Below are 21,581 nucleotides of genomic sequence, written 5' to 3'. Positions count from 1 at the left end.
AAAATAGAAACACAGAAAACAATCCAAAGAATCAATGAAACAAGAAGCTGGTTCTTGGAGAAAATCAACAAGATTGACAAACCCTTAGCCAAACGGCAGAGGGAGAACACGCAAATTAACAAGATCAGAAATGAAAAGGGGGACATAACCACAGACACAGAGGAAATTCAGAAAATCATTAGATCTTACTACAAAAGCCTGTATGCCACAAAATTGGAAAATGTAAAAGAAATGGACAGTTTTTTAGATAAATACCATATACCAAAGTTAAACCAGGACCAGGTAAATGCTCTAAATCGTCCTGTTAGTCGCGAAGAATTAGAAACTGTTATCAGAAACCTCCCTACCAAAAAGAGCCCGGGACCAGATGGTTTCAATGCGGAATTCTACCAGAACTTCCAAGAAGACCTAATACCTATACTCCTTAAGGTATTTCATAATATAGAAACACAAGAGTCACTGCCAAATTCCTTCTATGAAGCTACAGTTACCCTGATACCTAAACCACACAAAGACTCAACCAAGAAAGAGAATTACAGGCCAATCTCACTCATGAACATGGACGCAAAAATTCTCAATAAAATACTGGCAAACCGAATCCAAGAACACATTAGAAAAATTATCCATTACGATCAAGTAGGCTTCATCCCAGAGATGCAGGGCTGGTTCAACATACGAAATTCTATTAATGTAATCCATCATATAAACAAACTGAAGGAAAAAAACCATATGGTCATCTCATTAGATGCTGAAAAAGCATTTGACAAAATTCAGCACCCTTTTATGATAAAGGTCTTGGAGAGATTAGGGATACAAGGGTCATTCCTAAATATAATAAAAGCTATTTACAGCAAGCCGACAGCTAACATCAAATTAAACGGAGAGAAACTCAAGGCTATCCCACTAAATTCAGGAACATGACAAGGCTGTCCACTCTCTCCTTATCTCTTCAATATAGTGCTTGAAGTTCTAGCAATAGCAATAAGACAACATAAGGGAATCAAGGGGATTCAATTTGGAAAGGAAGAAGTTAAACTTTCATTATTTGCAGATGATATGATAGTATACATAAGCGACCCCAAAAACTCCACCAAAGAACTCCTACAGCTGATAAACTCCTTCAGTAACGTGGCAGGATACAAGATCAACTCCAAAAAATCAGTCGCCCTCCTATACACAAAGGATAAGGAAGCAGAGAGGGAAATCAGAGAAGTATCACCTTTCACAATAGCCACAAATAGCATAAGATATCTGGGAGTATCGCTAACCAAGGAAGTGAAGGATTTATTTGACAAGAACTTTAAGTCTTTGAAGAAAGAAATTGAAGAGGATACCAGAAAATGGAAGGATCTCCCCTGCTCGTGGATTGGGAGGATCAACATAGTAAAAATGGCAATTCTACCAAAAGCAATCTATAGATTCAATGCAATCCCAATCAAGGTCCCATTAAAATTCTTTACAGAGATTGAGAGGACAATAATCAACTTTATATGGAAAAACAAGAAACCCAGGATAGCCAAAAAAATCTTATACAATAAAGGTACTTCTGGAGGCATTACCATCCCTGACTTCAAACTCTATTACAGAGCTACAGTATTGAAAACGGCTTGGTATTGGCATAAGAACAGAGAAGTTGACCAATGGAATCGTATAGAAGACCCGGATCTTAAACCACAAACCTATGAACACCTGATTTTTGATAAAGGAGCCAAAAGTACACAATGGAAAAAAGAGGGCATCTTCAACAAATGGTGCTGGCATAACTGGATGTCAACCTGTAGAAGAATGAAAGTAGATCCATATCTATCACCATGCACAAAACTCAAGTCCAAATGGATTAAAGACCTCAATATTAATTTGAACACATTGAGATTGATAGAGGAGAAAGTGGGAAGTACTCTACAACAAATGGGCACAGGGAACCGTTTCCTATGCATAACCCCAGCTGCACAGACTTTAAGGGCAACATTGAATAAATGGGACCTCCTGAAGTTGAGCAGCTTCTGTAAAGCAAACGACACTGTCCCTAAGACAAAAAGGCACTATTTTTCTACTGACTGGGAAAAGATCTTCACCAACCCTGCAACTGACAAAGGTCTGATCTCTAAAATATATAAGGAACTCAAGAGACTAGACGGTAAAATGCCAATTAACCCAATTAAAAAATGGGGCGGCCGGGCGGTGGTGGCGCAGGCCTTTAATCCCAGCACTCGGGAGGCAGAGGCAGGCGGATCTCTGTGAGTTCGAGACCAGCCTGGTCTACAAGAGCTAGGTCCAGGACAGGCTCTAGAAACTACAGGGAAACCCTGTCTCGAAAAATCAAAAAAAAAAAAAAAAAAAAAAAAAAAAAAAAAAAAAAAATGGGGCGATGAACTGAACAGAGAATTCTCAACAGAAGAAGTTCGAATGGCCAAAAGACACTTAAGGTCATGCTCAACCTCCCTAGCTATCAGGGAAATGCAAATCAAAACAACTTTGAGATATCATCTTACACCTGTCAGATTGGCTAAAATCCAAAACACCAATAATAACCTTTGCTGGAGAGGTTGTGGGGTAAGGGGCACACTCATCCATTGCTGGTGGGAATGCAAACTTGTGCAACCACTTTGGAAAGCAGTGTGGCGGTTTCTCAGGAAATTCGGGATCAACCTACCCCAGGACCCAGCAATTCCACTATTGGGAATCTACCCAAGAGATGCCCAATCATACAACAAAAGCATATGCTCATCTATGTTCATAGCAGCATTATTTGTAATAGCCAGATCCTGGAGACAGCCTAGATGCCCTTCAGTGGAAGAATGGATGAAGAAACTGTGGAATATATACATGCTAGAATACTACTCAGCGGTAAAAAACAATGACATCTTGAATTTTGCAGGCAAATGGATGGAAATAGAAAACACTATTCTGAGTGAGGTAACCCAGACCCATAAAGATGAACATGGGATGTACTCACTCATATTCGGTTTCTAGCCATGATTAAAGGACATCGAGCCTATAAGTTTGGGATCCTTGAGAAGATAATAAGAAGGTGAACTCCCAAAAAAGATATAGTAATCCTCCTGGATATTGGAAGTAGACACGATCGCCAGGCAAAATTGGGAACTTGAGGGTTGGGCAAGACTGGGCCAAGGGAAGATGGGGAGAGAAAAGTGTGAAGGGGAGAGCGGGGGGAGCTCGGAGGAATGGGGTGCTTGGGATATAGGAAGGGTGGATATGAGAGCAGGGAAGCATATATCTGAATTTAAGGAGCTACCTGAGGGTTGTCAAGAGACTTGACCCTAGAGGGGTTCCCAGGTTTCCAGGGAGACGCCCCCAGTTAGTCCCTTGGGCAGCTGAGGAGAGGGAGCCTGAAAAGGCCAGTTCCTATAGCCATACTGATGAATTTCTTGCATATCACCATAGAACCTCCACCTGACGATAGATGAAGAAAATGACAGAGCCCCACCTTGGAGCACCGGACTGAGCTCCCAAGGTCCTGATGAGGAGCAGAAGGAGAGAGAACATGAGAAAGAAAGTCAGGACCGTGAGGGAACCTCCAGCTGGCGACAGATGGGGAAGGTGACTGAGCCCCACATTGGAGCACTGGACTGAGCTCCCAAGGTCCCGATGAGGAGCAGAAGGAGCGAGAACATGAGGGAGAAAGTCAGGAACGAGAGGGGTGCGTTCACTCATGGAGACGGTGGGACAGAACTAATGGGAGATCACCAACTCCAGTTGGAATGGGACTGATGGATCATGCGACCAAACCCGTCTCTCTGAGTGTGGCCAACAGCGGGGGCTGACTGAGAAGCAAAGGACAATGGCTCTGGGCTCTGATTGTTCTTCATGGACGGGCTCTGTGGGAGCCTTCTCAGCTTGGTCGATCACCTTCCTGGACCTGGGGGGAGTTGGGAGGACCTTGGTCTTAGCATAGAGTGGGGAACCCTGATGGCTCCTTGGCCTTGAGAGGGAGGGAGGGGAGGTATGGGTGGAGGGGAGGGGAGGGAAGGGGGAGAAGGAGGGGAGAGAAAGGGGAGAAGGAGGGGAGGGAGGGGGGGAGGAGGAGGGAAGGAGATGGAAATTTTTAAATATAAAAAAAAATAAACCATGAGAAAAAAAAAAAAAGAAATAAACACTCTCATCAAGAAAAAAAAAAGTAGCCATGTGGCTTTGTCACCATCCTGGCTGGTGATCCCAGTAAGATCGTAGCCACCATGTGACATGGACAGCAGCTTGGCTACTGATATCATCAAGATGACAAAGATCAAATGAACTTTATTGCCATCTTGGCTAATAGAACCATACTGCGTAAACCAAAATGACAGCACCCTGAAATGTCCCAATGCCACTGAGCCCTCTCAGAGGATAACCACACCCTAGAATTTCCTGAACCACAGGCAGTCAGTCACACATCTTAGCCTTCTCCTTTTCTATGATCTTTCCTGGTTGCCTCATGAGATCATGGAAATATGAGAGCCAGAGGAGGCTCTGCTGTCAAGTGAGAAGGTCACAGAAGTTTTTATACTGAACTAAGGAAGTAATACCAGACCTCCCCAGAGGGACATTTCTTAAATCTTGACAAGGTTTTACAGGATATGTTTACTAGCTTTTAGAGAACCAGAGTTTGCCTAACCATGTGCCTCCAACACTAGAGCCAGCAACCAACCAATCAGAGCTAATAATTGAGGTGGCAAGACCTGGGAAGATCATGTGAATTTGCAGTCTCTGGTAGCGATAAATTGCTGTAATAAGTGTATGGCAATTCCTTGGTACAGAAATCTCCATGAGCCTCTGGACAAAGCCCCTAAGACATGGAATAAATTATTCTGCCTATCTCTTTAGCACGGCTTAAATTAAGCCCACCTTCTTAGTTGCAGTCCCTTGCCAGGTGACAGAGAAGGCCCAGCTGGATCATTTAGGTCTCCACACAGGTCAGAGATAATACTCTATTGATCAGAAATTTTCCCTTAACAGGATACTTTGTCTTCTGTTGCTATAATGAACCACTGACCAAAAAGCATGTTCAGAGAAATTGGTTTGGCGTCATATCAGATCACAATCAAACATGAAGGAAGTCAGGACAAGAACTTAAGCAGAAACAGGAACCATGGAGGAGAGCTTCTTACTTGCTTGCTCTTCATGGCTTGCTCCAAATGCTTTCTATACAACCCCCAGAATACAGGGGCAGCCCTCCTACAGAGGCTTGAATGTTTCCACATCAATCATTAATGAAGAAAATACCCCAAAAGCATTCCTACAAAGTGCAATTCCTCAATTGAGATTCCCTCTTCCCAGAAACATCTAGGTTTGTGTCAAGATGACAAAAACTAACCAGCACATAAGACTTTCTTGCTACTCTAATATTTCCCCCCAATACCTACTAAAACTTAACCCTAAAATTACTTAGAAGCCAAATCAGAAATCAGAGCCCTAAACATTTCTGGCATCTATGATCTGTAGCAAGGACGAGACTGCCAAGAGGACTAATGATACTTCCGGCTTTTAGCAAGGAAACTAGTTACCTCTAGGGGAGGAATATTCTTACCCTACACTGACTAGTCAATTTCTTCCTCCTGTTTTTATCATGCCATAACTCTTATTGAAGCAATGACTGAACTAGCTTCTTCAAGTTGAATGAGGCATTAGATGTGGTGGTCAGAGTATTCCTCCTAAAAGACCCCAACATTAGTGACGAAAGGAAAACCTTGACTGGTGACACAAAATAGAGGAAAGGAGGAAGTAGAAAAGAGTTCTTAGCATTACCAGTCCTAGACAGGGAATCAGAAGACAGAGCACAGAACTTTTTTTTTCAAATGTCTAAATCAAAGTTCATTAGAATTTCTTGATGCCCCAAGTCTTGTCTCAAAAGTGTTGAACCCAGGTTTTATTTTCAGGCACACTGATGGCTGTTGGAACAGCTAAAATTATATAGTACAAGTTCCTTCAAAGCAATCTCTCTCCCATATTCCTGAAAGTAACCCAATAAAAGTCATCGGTTCACCAAGCTGGGCTTTATAATATACTTACTTTATAATATACTTACTTTATAATATACTTACTTTATAATATACTTACTTTATAATATACCTACTTTATAATATACTTACTTTATAATATACTTACTTTGGTCTGTCATCAGTTCATTATCTGTGATAAGTAGATGATTGTTCATGTCTCCTAGGGAAGAGTGTCACCCAAGAAAAAGTCACACCTCACCAGTGATGGACACCATTTTAGTGTAAATGGGTGGTGGAGAAAGGTATTTCTAAGCAAATACAACTAAGAAACAAGCAAGCATAGATGTCCTAATATCTGACAAAATAGACTTCAAATGAAAACAAAATAAAAGAGATAGGGAGAGACATTGCATACTCATTAAAGGAAAAATACAGAGAGGTAGGTATTCTGAAAATCTATGCACCAACCACAGGGGCACCGAGTTTCAAAAGGAGAAACAAAGCAAGTCTCAAGAAATTTAAAAACTTGAAATTGAATCCTGTTTAAGGTCTAACCACAAAGAAACAAAGCTAGATATCAACAACAGTAGAAATGACAGAAAGTATAAGAAGTCATGAAACACTACTCAATGAAAGTTGCATAAGGGAATAAATCAAAAAAGAAATTTAAAATTTCCTAGGACATAATGAAAATAAAAACATAATATCCAAAATCTATGGAACAAAATGAAGGCTTCCCTATGAGGAAGGTTTATAACATTAAATGCCTACATTTAAAAATGGAGAGATATAGCTTAATATTACTTAAAGGCCTTGGGAAACCAGAACAAATGGTGCCCAAAAAAAGTAAATGAGAAGAGATAATAAAAGTCAAGGCTAAGATTAATAAAATGGAACAAAAAACAAAAAAAATCAATTAAAGGAAGACTAGGTGATTTTTTATATGGTTTATTTTTTTATATTTAAAAATTTCCATCTCCTCCCCTCCTCTTCCCCCTTCCCTCCCCTCCCCTCCACCCATACCCCCCTCCCTCCCTCTCCAGGCCAAGGAGCCATCGGGGTTCCCTACTCTATGTTAAGACCAAGGTCCTCCCAACTCCCCCCAGACTAGGTGATTTTCTTGGAAAAGATTAACAAGATTGAGAAATCTTTAGCCAAATTAATCAAAAGAGAGAGAAGATTCAAAAAATTAGAGATGAAAATGGAAACATTTCAACAGATACTGAGCAAATTAAGAGACACAAAGATGTAGTCTAGAAATCTATATTCCACCAAACTGGAAAAATCTAAGAGAAATTGATAAGGTTTTAAATGTATAAATTATTAAATTATATTAAAACTAAAGCAAGATGAGCTAAGTAACTAAAATAAACCCTAACAACCAATGAAAAGCAAAAATTAAGATTCATCAAACTAAAAAGAAGTCAGCTGAAGATGGAAACATTGTTGAACGTGCTTTTTATGAGGTCATCATTACCTTGACACCAAATCCAGATGTCTCTAATACTCATTATGAACATAGATGCAAAAATTCTCAATGTAATACTTGCAAATTGAATTTAAAAACATATAAAAAGATTATACACACAGTCATGTTCTCTTTATTCAAGAGTTGCAGAGGTGGTTCAACAACATACATAAATAAATAAATGTAATCCACCACATAAACAAAATAAAGGACAGAAACCACATGGTCATCTCACTAGATGCAGAAAATGCCTCTGACAAACCCCAACATCACTTGAGGATAGAAGTCCTAGAGGATGTATGGATATAGAGTACATAGTTCAACATAGTAAAGGCAATACACAACAACCACACAAGCAACATCATAAAAAAATGAAGAAAAACTCAAACATTTCCACAAAATCAAGACTAAGACAACATATCCAATCTCTCCATTCTTCCTCAACATAGTTCTTAAAGTCTGAGCTAAAGCAATACGAAAAGTGAATGAGATAAGGATACTAGTAGAAAAATAAGTTAAATAACTTTTATTTGTAGGTGATATGATCTTATACATAAAAGCAAATACTCCACCAGTAATAGACCAGCAAAGTAGAGATTTACAAAAAACACGCAAAAATCAGTAGCCTTCCTATGTACAAATGGACAAACATACCCAAAAAAGCAGGGAACCATTTCCTTCACAATTGTTTCAAAAACCCCTTGGAATAAATCTAAGAAAATGAAATATTTTATAATTAAAACTTTAAGACATCAAAAAAATGAAGAAGACACAAGAATATGGAAAGACCTTCTATATTCATGAATATTGTGAAAGTGGCCATTTCACCAAAAGCAATTTATAAATTCAATCCAAAGCAATTCTTTAAAGAAATTAAAATGAATAATCTTAAATTTCATTTGTAAATAGAAAAAAAAGTCCTGAACAGTCATAAACAATTCTGAACAGAATTGTGGAATATTATATTAAATGTGTTACATTCGTTTATGCTATGGAATATTTGTTTAGTGATGCATATATGTGTTGCATTCTTTTATGTTGCATTTGTTTAACTCTGCAAAGCTGTGTAATTTTACCTGCCTAAAACACAAGACTGGTCTAATAAAGAACTTAATGGTCCATAACAAGGCAGGAGAGAAAAACAGACAGGGCTAGCATGCAGAGAGAATAAAAAGGAAAATCTAGGGAAGAGAAGAACAAGGAGAGGAGGACATCGGGGGCCAGGCACACAGTCACACAGGCAGTCATGGTGCAAATAGGAAAGAAAGACATATATAATAAAGAAAGGTAAAAAGCCCGGGAGCAAAATGTAGTTAAAGAGAAATGGGATAATTTAAGTTTAAAAAGCTGGCTAGAAACAAGCCAAGATAAGGCCAGGCATTCTTAAGTAAGAATAAGTCTCTGTGGAGTATGTGATCTAACCACTGAGCCATCTTTTTGATCCCTGATAAAATGGTTTTGAAATCATAAATATCACATTTATCAGTGCTTCAGTCTGTTGTATAGATACAGTACTTTGTTTAGCTATTTAATTGTTGATGGCTTTGTGCTGTTTCCACACACAGACCGCTGAGTAGTGCTGTCTGAACACGTGCCACAACGTTTTAGTGCTTTTGGGTGTATGATGGGAAGGAAAGTTGCCCCATCAGATGGTAAATACACTGATCGTATGTTGCCAACTGGTTTGCCACAGCAACTGTACCGTTTTACATGCCAACCAATACCACATGGTTTCAATTTTTCCTCATCATCACTGATACTTATTTCCTTTTTATTATTTTCATTATGGTCATCTTAGTAGATATAAGGAGTTACCCGTTGAGAGTTGATTTTTAGTTTTAATTGCTAATGCTGTTCAGCTCCTTTGCACGTGCATGTTGACTGTTTATGGATTTTCTTTGGGAAAATATTCAAGACTTTTGCCCACTTTTCAGCTGAGCTCTGTTTCATTATGCAAGTAGAAATTTAGTCTTAAAAATGTCAAGAAATTTAGTGTCATCTTTAGGTTATGATAGACTAATGGAGGGTAATGGATGGTTTAAAATGCTTAAATTCATAACTATTGTATAAACTAAATTGGCAACACTGTAGAGAAAAAACACTGCATCATTTGGGGTGGGGGTGGACACATCCAGAGGGTATATTTAATGACTTGAAATGCTCATCTATTTAGTTAAAAAATGCTTATCAAAACTTTCATTAAAGGTACTCTCTCCCTTCAGGACTTACTCTTCCCACTAACCACCTTCATATAAGGATGGCAAAAGAGTTTATTCACCTAGGGTCTTTGCACTGTTCCCTCAGATAGAACCTACAGCTCTGTTCAAAGCTCCCATGTACACACACACTACTTCATGCATGCCTTGCAAAAATTCTTTTACACACTGCCCAAAATTAACAATGATGGAAAGAAGCTGCCTATCACACCCAAATCAAAATAATATAATCATCCCAACGTCTTCAAACCCACAACTATGTGACAAAATTGTCATATTTTATCTAAAGCCAAAAATACATAAATTATTTTTGAAAAAAATCTTACATTTTGTTCTGCCAATGAATAAACAAGCTGTGGAAGAATGTCGCCCTTCACAACTGCTTCTGCTAAGTCATCATTGTAATTGGCCAATCTCCCCAGAGCCAAAGCAGCAGTCTGCTGAATTGTTGGGACCACATCCAGAAGAAGAGGCCTCAGCAAAGACATTACACCTGAGTTAAATTATGAAAAACAGAAATCAGCAAAATTGTTATTAGAAAACAAAACATGGAAGCTGGAGAGGTGGCTCAGTGCTTGAGAGAATTTGCTGCTTTTTCAGGGTTCCTGCATTCAGTTCCCCATAACCACAAGGCCACTTACAGCTGTCTGCAACATCCGATCCGGGGTATCTTCTGGCCTTCTCAGAAACTAGGCATACATATGTGCAGGCAAAACACTTATACACATAAAACATTTTCAAACATGTGATTTAACATATACACAAAAAACAAGGGTAAAACTTCCAGCAAAAGCAAACAACTAATAGCCAGATATCACAGTGCATGTCTGCAATCTCAGCATTTAGGAAGCTGAGCAGAGTAGTCACAAGTTCAAAGCTAGCCTAGATTGCAAAGAGAGACACTGCAATGTACAGATATATAGCTGGTATCAAATTGGACAAGATACAAAATCATGCAAACTCTTTTAAAAATATATTGATGATCTCATGATCCTCCTGCCAGCACATATCCAGCATATGGTAATAGCATGTGCCACAGCGGTAGTTTGCATGAGAATGCCCCAGAGCTTCGTATCTGAACCCTTAGTTCCGAGTTCATGGCTCTGTTTGAAGTAGCTTGAGAGGTGTGGCTTCCAGTCACCAGCATCATGCCTGCTGTTTACTGTCCACATCTCACATCACAAACTGTTGTCCCTCTGGAACCACAAACCCAAAGAGATTCTTTCTAAGTGGACTTATGGTATTTTATCACAGCAATAGAAAAGTACTTGAGACATCTGGGAAAGGAGCACTGGCCCATTCAGCTCCTGCTGCAGGGGCCTCTTTGTTCCTCACATCCCTGACCCCACCAAGCCTGCCCTATTGTCGGTGAGGTCCTTGGCCCAGGAACAGTTCCTGCTCCTGCACTGAGGCTACCCACCCAGAAGGGTGAGTGTGCACCTGCCCAGCTGGAGGGTAGTGCACGGCACTTCCAGCTCGTGCAGCAGGGGCTTCTTGGCTCCACACAACCCTACCCTTTATGTTGGGAAAATTTTCTTCTATAATTTTGTTGAATATATTTTCTGGGCCTTTAAGCTGTAATTCTCCTTTTTCTATCCCTATTTTTCTTAGGTTTGGTCTTTTCACTGTGTAGTTCCTGAACTACAGAGACAAGTATAACCAACGGAATACAATAGATAGAAGAAGGAATCTCAGATACTGAAGATACTATAGAGGAAATAAACTCATTGATTAAAGAAAATAACAAGTCTGACAAATTCTTAACACAAAACATCCAGGAAATCTGGGACATAAAGAAGAATATTCCTATGAAGGTACAAAAAGCATACAGAACACCAAATAGACTGGATCAAAAAAGCATATAATAATCAAAACACCAAACATACAGAATAAAGAGTGAATATTAAAAGCTGCAAGGGGAAAAGGTCAAGTAACATATAAAGGGAAACCTATCAGAATTAACCCTGACTTCTCAATGGAAACCATGAAAGTCAGAAGGTCTTGGATAGATGTGCTGCAGACACTAAGAGACCATGGATGCAAGCCCAGACTACCGTATCCAGCAAAGCTCGCATTCACCATCAATGGAGAAAACAAGATATCCCAAGACAAAAACAGATTTAAACAGTACTTAGCCACAAACCCAGCTAAAAAATACTAGAAGGAAAACCACAAACCAAGGAAGCCAACAACACCCATAATAACACAAGCATCTAACAACCCTCCACCAGCACAACATAAAGAAGGGAAACACACAAACTCTACCACCAGAAAAAATAACCAGAGGTAGCAATATTGGTTATTAATATCACTTAATATCAATGGACTCAATTCACCTATAAAAAGGCTAAGAGAATGGATACAAAAACAGGATCCAACATTCTGCTGTTTACATGAAACACACCTCAAACTCAAAGACAGACACTACCTCAGAGTAAAGGGTTGGGAAAAGGCTTTCCAATCAAATGGCCCAAAGAAACAAGTGGGTGTGGCTATACTAATATCCAACAAAATTGACTTCAAACTAAAATCAATCAGAAGACATGGAGAAGGACACTTTATTCTCATAACAGAAACAATTCATCAGGAGGAAGTATCAATCATGAATATCTACAACCCTAATATAAAAACACCCACATATGTAAAAGAAACATTACTAGAACTCAAGGTAGCCATCAAACCACACACTCTGATAGTAGGAGAATTCAACACTCCACTCTCACCAATGAACAGGTCAACCAGACAGAAACTTAACAGAGAAATAAGAGAACTAACAGATGTAATGAACAAAATGGACTTAACAGACATCTATAGAACATTCCACCCAAACAGAAAAGAATATACCTTCTTCACAGCATCTCATGGAACCTTCTCAAAAAATTGATTACATAATTGGTAACAAAGCAAACATCCATAGATACAAAGAAATTGTAGTGTACTATCGGATCACCATGGAATAAAGTTAGAATTCAACAACAATTTTACCCCCAGAAAGTCTACAAACTCATGGAAATTGAACAGTCAACTACTGAAAAACCCCTGGGTCAGGGAAGAAATAAAGAAAGAAATTAAAGTTTTCCTTGAATTTAATGAAAATAAAGATACAACATACTCAAACCTATGGGACACTATGAAAGCAGTGCTAAGTGGAAAGTTCATAGCACTAAGTGCCCACATAAAGAAAACGGAGAAAGCACACATTAGAGACTTAACAGCACACCTGAAAGCTCTAGAAAAAAAGAAGCAGACTCACCCAGGAGGAGTAGAAGACAGGAAATAATCAAACTGAGGGCTGAAATCAACAAAATAGAAACACAGAAAACAATTTAAAGAATCAATGAAACAAAGAGCTGGTTCTTTAAGAAAGTTAACAAGATTGACAAACCTTTATCCAAATTAATCAAAAGGCAGAAAGAGAACATGCAAATTAACAAGATCAGAAATGCAAAGGGGGGCATAACAATGGACACTAAAGAAATCCAGAGAATCATTAGGTCTTACTACAAAAGCTTATATGCCACAAAGTTGGAAAATGTAGAAGAAATGGACTTGTTTTTAGATAAGTACCACTTACCAAAATTAAATCAAGACAAGGTGAACAATTAAAATACACCTATAAGTCGTGAGGAAATAGAAGCTGTCATAAAAAAACCTCCCAACCAAAAAAAGCCCAGGACCTGATGGTTTTAATGCAGAATTTTATCAGAACTTCCAGGAAGAGCTGATACACATTCTCCTTAACGTGTTTCACATAATAGAATCAGAAGAGTCATTGCCAAACTTTTTTTATGAAGCTACAGTCACCCTGATACCAAAACCACACAAAGACCCAACCAAGAAAGAGAATTACAGAGCAATCTCACTCATGAACATCGATGCAAAAATTCTCAATAAAATACTGGCAACCCAAATCCAAGAACACATTAGAAAAATTATCCATTATGACCAAGTAGGCTTTATCCCAGAGAGGCAGGGCTGGTTCAACATACACAAATCTATCAATGCAATACATCATATAAATAAACTGAAAGAAAAAAGCCATATGATCATTTCATTAGATGCTGAAAAAGCATTTGACAAAATTCAATACCCCTTTATGATAAAAGTCTTGGAGATACCATCTTAAACCTATCAGAATGCCTAAAATCAAAAACACCAATGATAGCCTATGCTGGAGAGGTTGTGGAGTAAGGGGAACACTCATCCATTGCTGGTGGGAATGCAAACTTGTGCAACCACTTTGGAAAGCAGTGTGGCAGTTTCTCAGGAAATTGGGAGTCAACCTACCTCAGGATCCAGCAATTCCACTCTTGGGAATATACCCAAGAGATGACTATCATACTACAAAAGCATCTGTTCAACTATGTTTATAGCAGCACTATTTGTAATAGCCAGAACATGGAAAAAAAACCTAGGTGCCCCTCAATAGAAGAATGAATAAAGAAGGTGTGGCACATATATACTTTAGAGTTCTACTCAGCGGTAAAAAACAATGATATCTTGAACTTTGCATGCAAATGGATGGAAATAGAAAACACTTTATTGAGTGAGATATCCCAGACCCAAAAGAGGAATATGGTATGTACTCACTCATAAGCAGATTCTAGCCATAAACAAAGGACATTGAGCCTATAGTTCATGATCCTAGAGAAGCTAAATTGTTGTGGGAGGTCCTTCCGCTCCTTCAGCCAATAGCCATTGAGATACCAGCCCATTGGGACGTGGTCTCTCTCTTTAAAAAAAACACGGCCACTTCCCTCCGCTCACACCCAACGTGGATAACTGAATCCACAGAAAGCTTAAGAAAGCTTGAGAAAGAATAGAGTAAAGCATGGCTTCTTGGTGGCAGCAATTTCTTGGGTCTGCTCTGCTTGCTAGAGACAAGCAAGCACTCTCATCTACAAGAGGCTTCCTGACTCAGCTTTAGCTGCAAAACCCTGCAGCTCTTTTAAGAGGTTCTGCCACGAAACACTTAAACAATGTTGATGAAAAGCTGAACACATGCTTTTTGGTTTTTAGCAGCAGCAGGAAAAAAAGTTGTGCTGTTTTAAAATGCTGGCTTTCTGGGCTGTCCTGCCAGGACAAACTCTGACTCTTTCAAGCAGGCAGTCCTGACTATGGAGCTCTTGAGTATTAAACAACACTCAACTTGTTTGAAATGCCATAGAGTTGTGGCAATAAAAATGGCTATAGCCGGTACCTCCACCACCAGGCTGGAAAGCTAAGGAATGGGCTGGATCTAGCTGTCTAAGTCACGGCTTTAGTTGTTTGGTAAATTAAAGACTCATGTCATCACAAAAAAAGAGATATACAGTAAAAGAAAGATTCAAAGTCGAAGAAAACGTCTAAATGGTTTACAGTGTGTTGAAAATATATGTAGGCTAAAGGTTAAAGTTCTTAAAAGTAAAAAAAAAAAGAAAGAGTAGTTGGGTGTGGTAGTACACACCTTTAATCCCAACACTTGTGAGGTACAGGTAGATTGATCTCTGTGACTTCAAGGTGTGGCAGCACACACCTTTAATCCCAGCACTTGGGAAGCAAGACAGTGGATCTCTGAGAGTTCAAGGACAGCCTGGTCTACAGAGTTATTCCAGGACAAAGATATACAGAGAACCTGTCTCAAAAAAAAAAATAAAAGTAAAAATAAAAGAAATAGAGGTTAAAATAAACCCACACAAAGATGGAAAATACACAGAGAATCTTGATGCTGTATGCTATTATGCTCTCTTTGAATTGTTTGAATGCTGAGGATGGAGCAACAGCTGCTAAAAGAGATTTGTTTATAAATGCTGCTGAACTAATCCAACATAGATATTTTGAAAATACCTTGACTTCAGAATTTGGATCTAAGGATATGATACTTTGGAAAAGAGATTCTTCTTTTGTTTTTACAGAAAACGAGACCCTGTGGGTTGCTTCTATCCCAATATGGTATGATAGACCACGCCATCCTGAAAGGTTGCTGTGAACACCCTCAAAAAAATTACTTCACTCGCCGGGCGGCGGTGGCTCACGCCTTTAATCCCAGCACTCGGGAGGCAGAGGCAGGCGGATCTCTGTGAGTTCGAGACCAGCCTGGTCTACAAGAGCTAGTTCCAGGACAGGCTCCAAAGCTACAGAGAAACCCTGTCTCAAAAAACCAAAATAAATAAATAAATAAATAAATAAATAAATAAATAAATAAATAAAATAAATAAAAAAATAATTACTTCACTCAATTGCCGACTGAGATGAACCGGCATACAGGTTACACCATGAAAGATCTTATTAACAGCGCCCCCATTCAGCAGGAAGCAGTTTGGAGAGAAATAACTGCCCATATTCCCAAATATTGTTTATAAATGTTCTTTTACATTTAAAGGGGGATATGATATAGATATGAATAATTTGCATTGGTATGGATTTTAAGGTCAATTTTGTTATATGTATATGTGTTTCTGATCTTGATTAAGCTATTGTGATTATGTAGTTCATTTTAAAATGTAATGTATAATTAGGAAATATAGGTTGTTAATGGTTAATTGTCGATAATAGTCAAGCTTGTAGTCATGTTAGTTAGATTTTCTAGATATATAGAGATAATTTCAGTTAGATAGGCATTCTTCATATCTTTCAAAGTCTACAGAACATGGCATTTAAAATGTTTTAATAACTTAGGGCTTTTCATGACAATGAGACAGGTTTGCTCCTGGCAACACCAATCTATTCCCGAAAGAATGTTGAGCACCAAAGACACTCCACCTGGAGCCTTTCTTCTTGGCAGAACTGGTCTTTGGGCAAAGAAATGCCCATACCTCAACCACTGACAGATACAGAGTATCCATAAATGGATAAAACAGGACTGTCATATCCTGCCAAGACAGGGTAAGATAGTTCTGAAAAGTTTCTTGCCTTTAAAAATGGTATGTCAGTTACGTTAGGCCTTAGCCAAAGTTGGTTGCTTCAACGCTGCAAACGTGACTTTGGGTGATTGTCCAGGTAGCTAGTTGTCTCTGTGATTTGTTGCATGTTTTGGAAGTTGTTTGAATGTACTTCCTAATTACTCAGGTAACATTATTTCCCTTCTCAGATCTTCGATGGGATTGAAGACTATATACATGTAGTGACTTTCCTCTCATGATTTGGCCAAGTTATTTATTATACAAGACTTAAACTAGTTGGAATAGGATAGTTGTACTTATTGTATATAATTTCGTAGTAGGTTTAGAACTTTCTTACTTAAACAAAAGGGGGAGGTGTTGCGGGAGCTCCTTCTGTTCTTTAAGCCAATAGCCGTTGAGATACCAGCCTATTGGGGCGTGGTCTCTCCCTTTAAAAAAAAACGCGGCCACTTCCCTCCGCTCGCTCTCTGGTTTCCAGCTCTGTTTCTGGCGATTAGGCTCGCTTCCTCCTTCCTGATTACGCAGAGGGCTGTTGACTGGGACCGTGATCTGTAAGTTTTTCCCCTTTAAATAAATAACCATTCTATTAATCATAATTCCAAACTGGTGTGGGATTGTTTGTGACTTATGCCTTCACTAAATAAGAAGGTGAACCCAAAGAAAAACATATAGTTATCCTTCTGGATATTGGAAGTTGAAAAGATCGTCGGGCAAAAGTTGGGAGCAGGGTGGTGGGGAGGATTAGGGATAAGGGGAGATGGAGAGAGAGAAGGGAGGGGGGAGGATTGGGGAGAGCTTGGGGGAATGGGATAATTGAGATGGAGGAAGGGTGGATATGGGAGCAGGGAAGAAGTTATCCTAACCAAGGGAACCATTTTAGGGTTGGCTAGAGTCTTGGCTCTAGAGGGGTTCCTAGGTGTCCAAGGGGATTTCCCCAACTAGTTCCATGGGCAGCAGAGGAGAGGGTGCCTGAACTAGCCTTATCCTATAGCCACACTGATGAATATCTTGCATATCACCATAGAACCTTCTCTGGCAATGGATAGAGATAGAGACAGAGACCCACATTGGAGCACTGGACTGGGCTCCCAAGGTCCAAATGAGGAGCAGAAGGAGGGATAACATGAGCAAAGAAGTCAGGACCATGAGGGGTGAATCCACCCACAGAGATGGTGGGACTGATCTAATGGGAGTTCACCAAGGCCTGCTGGACTGGGACTGATAGAGCATGTGATCAAACTGGACTCTGAATGTGGCTGACAATGAGGGCTGACTGAGAAGCCAAGGACAATAGCACTGAGTTTTGATTCTACTGCATGGACTGGCCTTGTGGGAGCCTAGTCTGTTTGGATGCTCACCTTCCTAGACCTGGATGGGGGGGGAGGACCTTGGACTTCCCACAGGGCAGAAAACCTGGACTGCTCTTAGGACTGGAGAGGGAGGGGGAGGGAAATGGGAAGAGGGGAGGAAGTGGAAATTTTTAATAAATAAATTTTTTAAAAAAAGAACTCTTCTGGTCTAAAAAGAATTACAGATATACAGATATACAATAGGACAGATTTAGACATAAAAGACCTCTAAATGAGTCACAGTGTGTTTTTAAAAATGTATGTAGGCTTTAAAAAAAAAGGAAAGTGGGTATAGGCAGTTTTAAAAAGAAACAGTTTAAAAAATAAAACAAAATCTTTAAAGAGACAGTAAAAGTAATATAAAGGAGTAATAGATTAAAGGAGTAAAGATAATAAAATAAATACTAAAAAGTAGTAGATAAAAATAAGCCACCTGAAGATGAAAAATACAAAAAGAGTTTGGATTATGTATATTATTGTATTTTCTTTGAATTTCTTCATGGCAGAGAGATGTTTGATTCTGGGGGTTGCTAATCTAAACCAATATAAAGGTATTCTGATTTAAAAATTTGAGTCTAAGGATATGTTACTTTAGAAAAGAGGTTCTGCTTTTGTTTCCACAGAAGATGAGAACCTGTGGATTCCTTCCAGGCTAATGTAGTTTGATGGAACAATTGCCCCTGAAATGTATCCATAAACCCTAAAAATACTTTGTCCAACAAACAGCAGGAAGCAGTTTGGAGAAAACAGTGCCCAAATTCCCAAAATGATTGTTTATAAATGTTTGTTTTCATTTAAAAGGGGTTGGCTATAAATCATTAATGGTCACAGTCAATCTCTTTTTTAAAAAAACGGGGGAAGAATATGATGCACAGATGACTACTTTGCAGCGTATGAATCTTGGTTTATTGATACAAATTGAAGACTGATTTTGTTACACTGTGTATATGTATTTCTGTTCTTTTTTAGGTGTTGTGCTTGTACAGCTCATTTAAAAATGCAATGTATAATTAAGAAATACAGATTAATAGATAGTCACTTATAACAGTCAAACCTTTAGTCATGTTAGGTTTTCTATAGATATAGTTCAATTAGATAGATAATCTTCAACACTTCAAAGACTTATGAAATGTGGCATTTAAAAGGATTTAATAACTTAAGACTTTTTTCGACAGTGAGACATGTCTGCTTCTAATAACACCAATTACTTCAGAGAGGTTGCTGGGAATTGAAGAAACTCATTATGGAATTTGCCTTCAATGTGACAAAGCTAGTCATTCGGGCAGGAAACTGTTCTTGCCTGGACTGCTTGATGAAATGCTGTATGAACTTGCAAGACCCACAGAAAAGTGACTGCCTAACTTTCCAAAGACAGGATGGTCCTTCAGGGTTCCTGCTTCATTAGTCTGCCAGACATACTGAAGAGCACAGTAGAAAGTGACTGACAAACTGCCAATATAGGTGAAACAGTCTTTGAAATTTCATGCTTCATGGAAAAGTCTGTCAGATACTATGGGCCTATAGGCTGAAGATGGATGCCCCAATATTACAGAAGAACTTTGGGTGGCTATCCAAAAGTCATATGTCTCTGTCAATTCTAGAGTTTTGGAAGCTGCTTACAATGTGATTTCTGTTTATTTAGGTAACATTATATCCTTCTGAGGTCTTTGATGGAGTTGAAGACAGTTAGTTATAGATAAGTTTTCCCTAGTTATGATAAAAGATAAATTAGATATGAAACTTTAGACTCACAAAGAAATATTATAACTATAATTCTTGCTTGATACCTGTTTTATATGTAATTTTACTATGTTAAAGTTAAAATATTCCTCTTTATTTAGACAGAAAAGGGGAGATGATGTGGGATTCCCCTCCATATGCTGTGAATATGTTTTATTACCATTGGTTAATAAAGAAGCTACTTTGACCTATGGCAGGGCAGAATAAAGTCAGGCAGGAAACACACACACACACACACACACACACACAGAGAGAGAGAGAGAGAGAGAGAGAGAGAGAGAGAGAGAGAGAGAGAGAGAGAGAGAGAGGAGTCAAGGACACACCATGTAGTTGACAAAGGAGAAAGATGCCAGAACCTTACCAGTAGGCCAGATCCTCATGGTTAATAGAAATGGGTTAATTTAAGATATAAGAGCTAGGTATGAATATGCCTAAGATATTGGCCAAACAGTACTGTAATTAATATAATTTCTGTGTGATTTTTTGGGTCTGGAGAGCCAAGAACAAAAAGAGCAGTCTCTTTTTACAGTAACCCCAGGGCAAGACCCCACCCAGCTAAATTTCCAACTTATGAAAAGGAACTAAAAAAAGCTGAGAATCAAGTGTTTGGGCACACACTTATAATCCCAGCATGCAGAAGGCTGAGGCTGGTGGATCTCGAAATTTCAGGCCAGTGTAGTCAAAGAGCAAGTTCCAAAACAGTCAAGATTAGGCAGTGATGATAACAATCCCAAACAAAAAGCTGGTGAAGATGTAATTGAACAAAGGGGCCATGTTCCAGCCCCAGCAAGCAGCAGAATTTGACAGTTTGGGCCACATGGTTCTGGCTTTAGAGTCAAGGAGAGAAGAAATGGATTATGGAATTTGCCTCTGTGCCTAAGGAAAGTCTCAGGGGCAAGGCATGTGTGAGGCTGAATGAAGGCCTAGAGAGGGCATTGCGTGAAGCTGTGAAGTTGAAACCCAAGATATTGGAGATGCCAGAGCAATTGGGATACCTGCTGAGAAAAGATGCTAACAAGGAGTGAAACCAGCCCAAGAGAAGAAGTATTCGGCAGTCAACAAAGCTGAAAGGAATTGGAAATCTAAAAAGCACCTTGACATGTGACAAGGAGATGCAAAGTTTGGAGTTTACACAACTAGTTTTTGTTTTTGTTTTGGTATAGTATTTCCTCACTATGCTCCCTTCCCTAGGTTTTGGAATAGTAATGTACATCATGTGTCACTGTATGTTGAAAGTATATGATCTGTTTTTTATTTTGATTTTATAGTAGATTACAGTTAAGAGATTGTATAAATCTCAGAAGAGACTTTGAACTTTGCACCATTAAACATTGTTGAGATTGTAATAGACTTGGGGATTTTGAAGTTGGAATAAATGCAGTTTTGCACTATTATATGGCTACAAGCCTTTGGGAGTCAGGGAGTGAAATGTGGTGGCTTGAAAGAAAATGGCCCCAAAGGGAGTGGCACTATTATGAAGTGTGACTTTGTTAAAGTAGGTGTGGCCCTGTTGGAGGAAGTGTGTCCCTGAGGCAGTGGACTTTGTGGTCTCCTTTGCTCAAGCTTCATTCAGTGTGACACTCAGACCACTCAGCAATCAGAGAAATACAAAATAAAGCAACTTGGAGATTTCATCTCACCCCACTCAGAATGACTAATATCAAGAAAACAACTAAAAACAAATAAATGCCAGTGTTGCTTTGGGGAAAGAAAGAAACCTTATTCATTGTTGGTGGAAATGCAAATTGGTGCAGTCACTCTGTAAATCAAAATGGAGAATTATCAAAATACTAAAAATACATCCATCATATGACCCAGCTATACCACTTCTTGGTATATGCCCAAAGAACTCAATATGTTATTCCACAGATACTTTTTCAGACATGTTCACAGTAGCAAGGAAATAGAAACAAGCTAAATGCCCTTCAACAGATTAATAGGTAATGAAACTGTGGTATATATGCACACTGGAATACTATTCAACTGTA

At 39.0% G+C, this 21,581-nt stretch overlaps 1 protein-coding gene across 4 annotated transcripts in view; it reads right to left on the bottom strand.

Annotated features, from left to right (window-relative positions):
- Nucleotides 1–21,581, bottom strand: part of LOC119824649 (sperm-associated antigen 6) — a 141,694-nt gene that overhangs the window by 101,484 nt on the left and 18,629 nt on the right. For 3 of the 4 annotated variants that reach the window (XM_038344955.1, XM_042055875.1, XM_038344956.1), the window contains one exon: nucleotides 9,950–10,116. The exons of the other annotated variant lie outside the window; for it this stretch is intronic. In XM_038344955.1, the coding sequence (XP_038200883.1) occupies nucleotides 9,950–10,116 (167 nt within the window). The remainder of the gene's footprint in view (nucleotides 1–9,949; nucleotides 10,117–21,581) is intronic. 4 annotated transcript variants of the gene reach the window in all.

Source organism: Arvicola amphibius, chromosome 10 (assembly GCF_903992535.2).
Source record: "Arvicola amphibius chromosome 10, mArvAmp1.2, whole genome shotgun sequence".
Taxonomy (NCBI): Eukaryota; Metazoa; Chordata; class Mammalia; order Rodentia; family Cricetidae; genus Arvicola; species Arvicola amphibius.
Note: the sequence above shows the minus strand (reverse complement) of the source record. Positions and strands in the feature narration are given on the sequence as shown.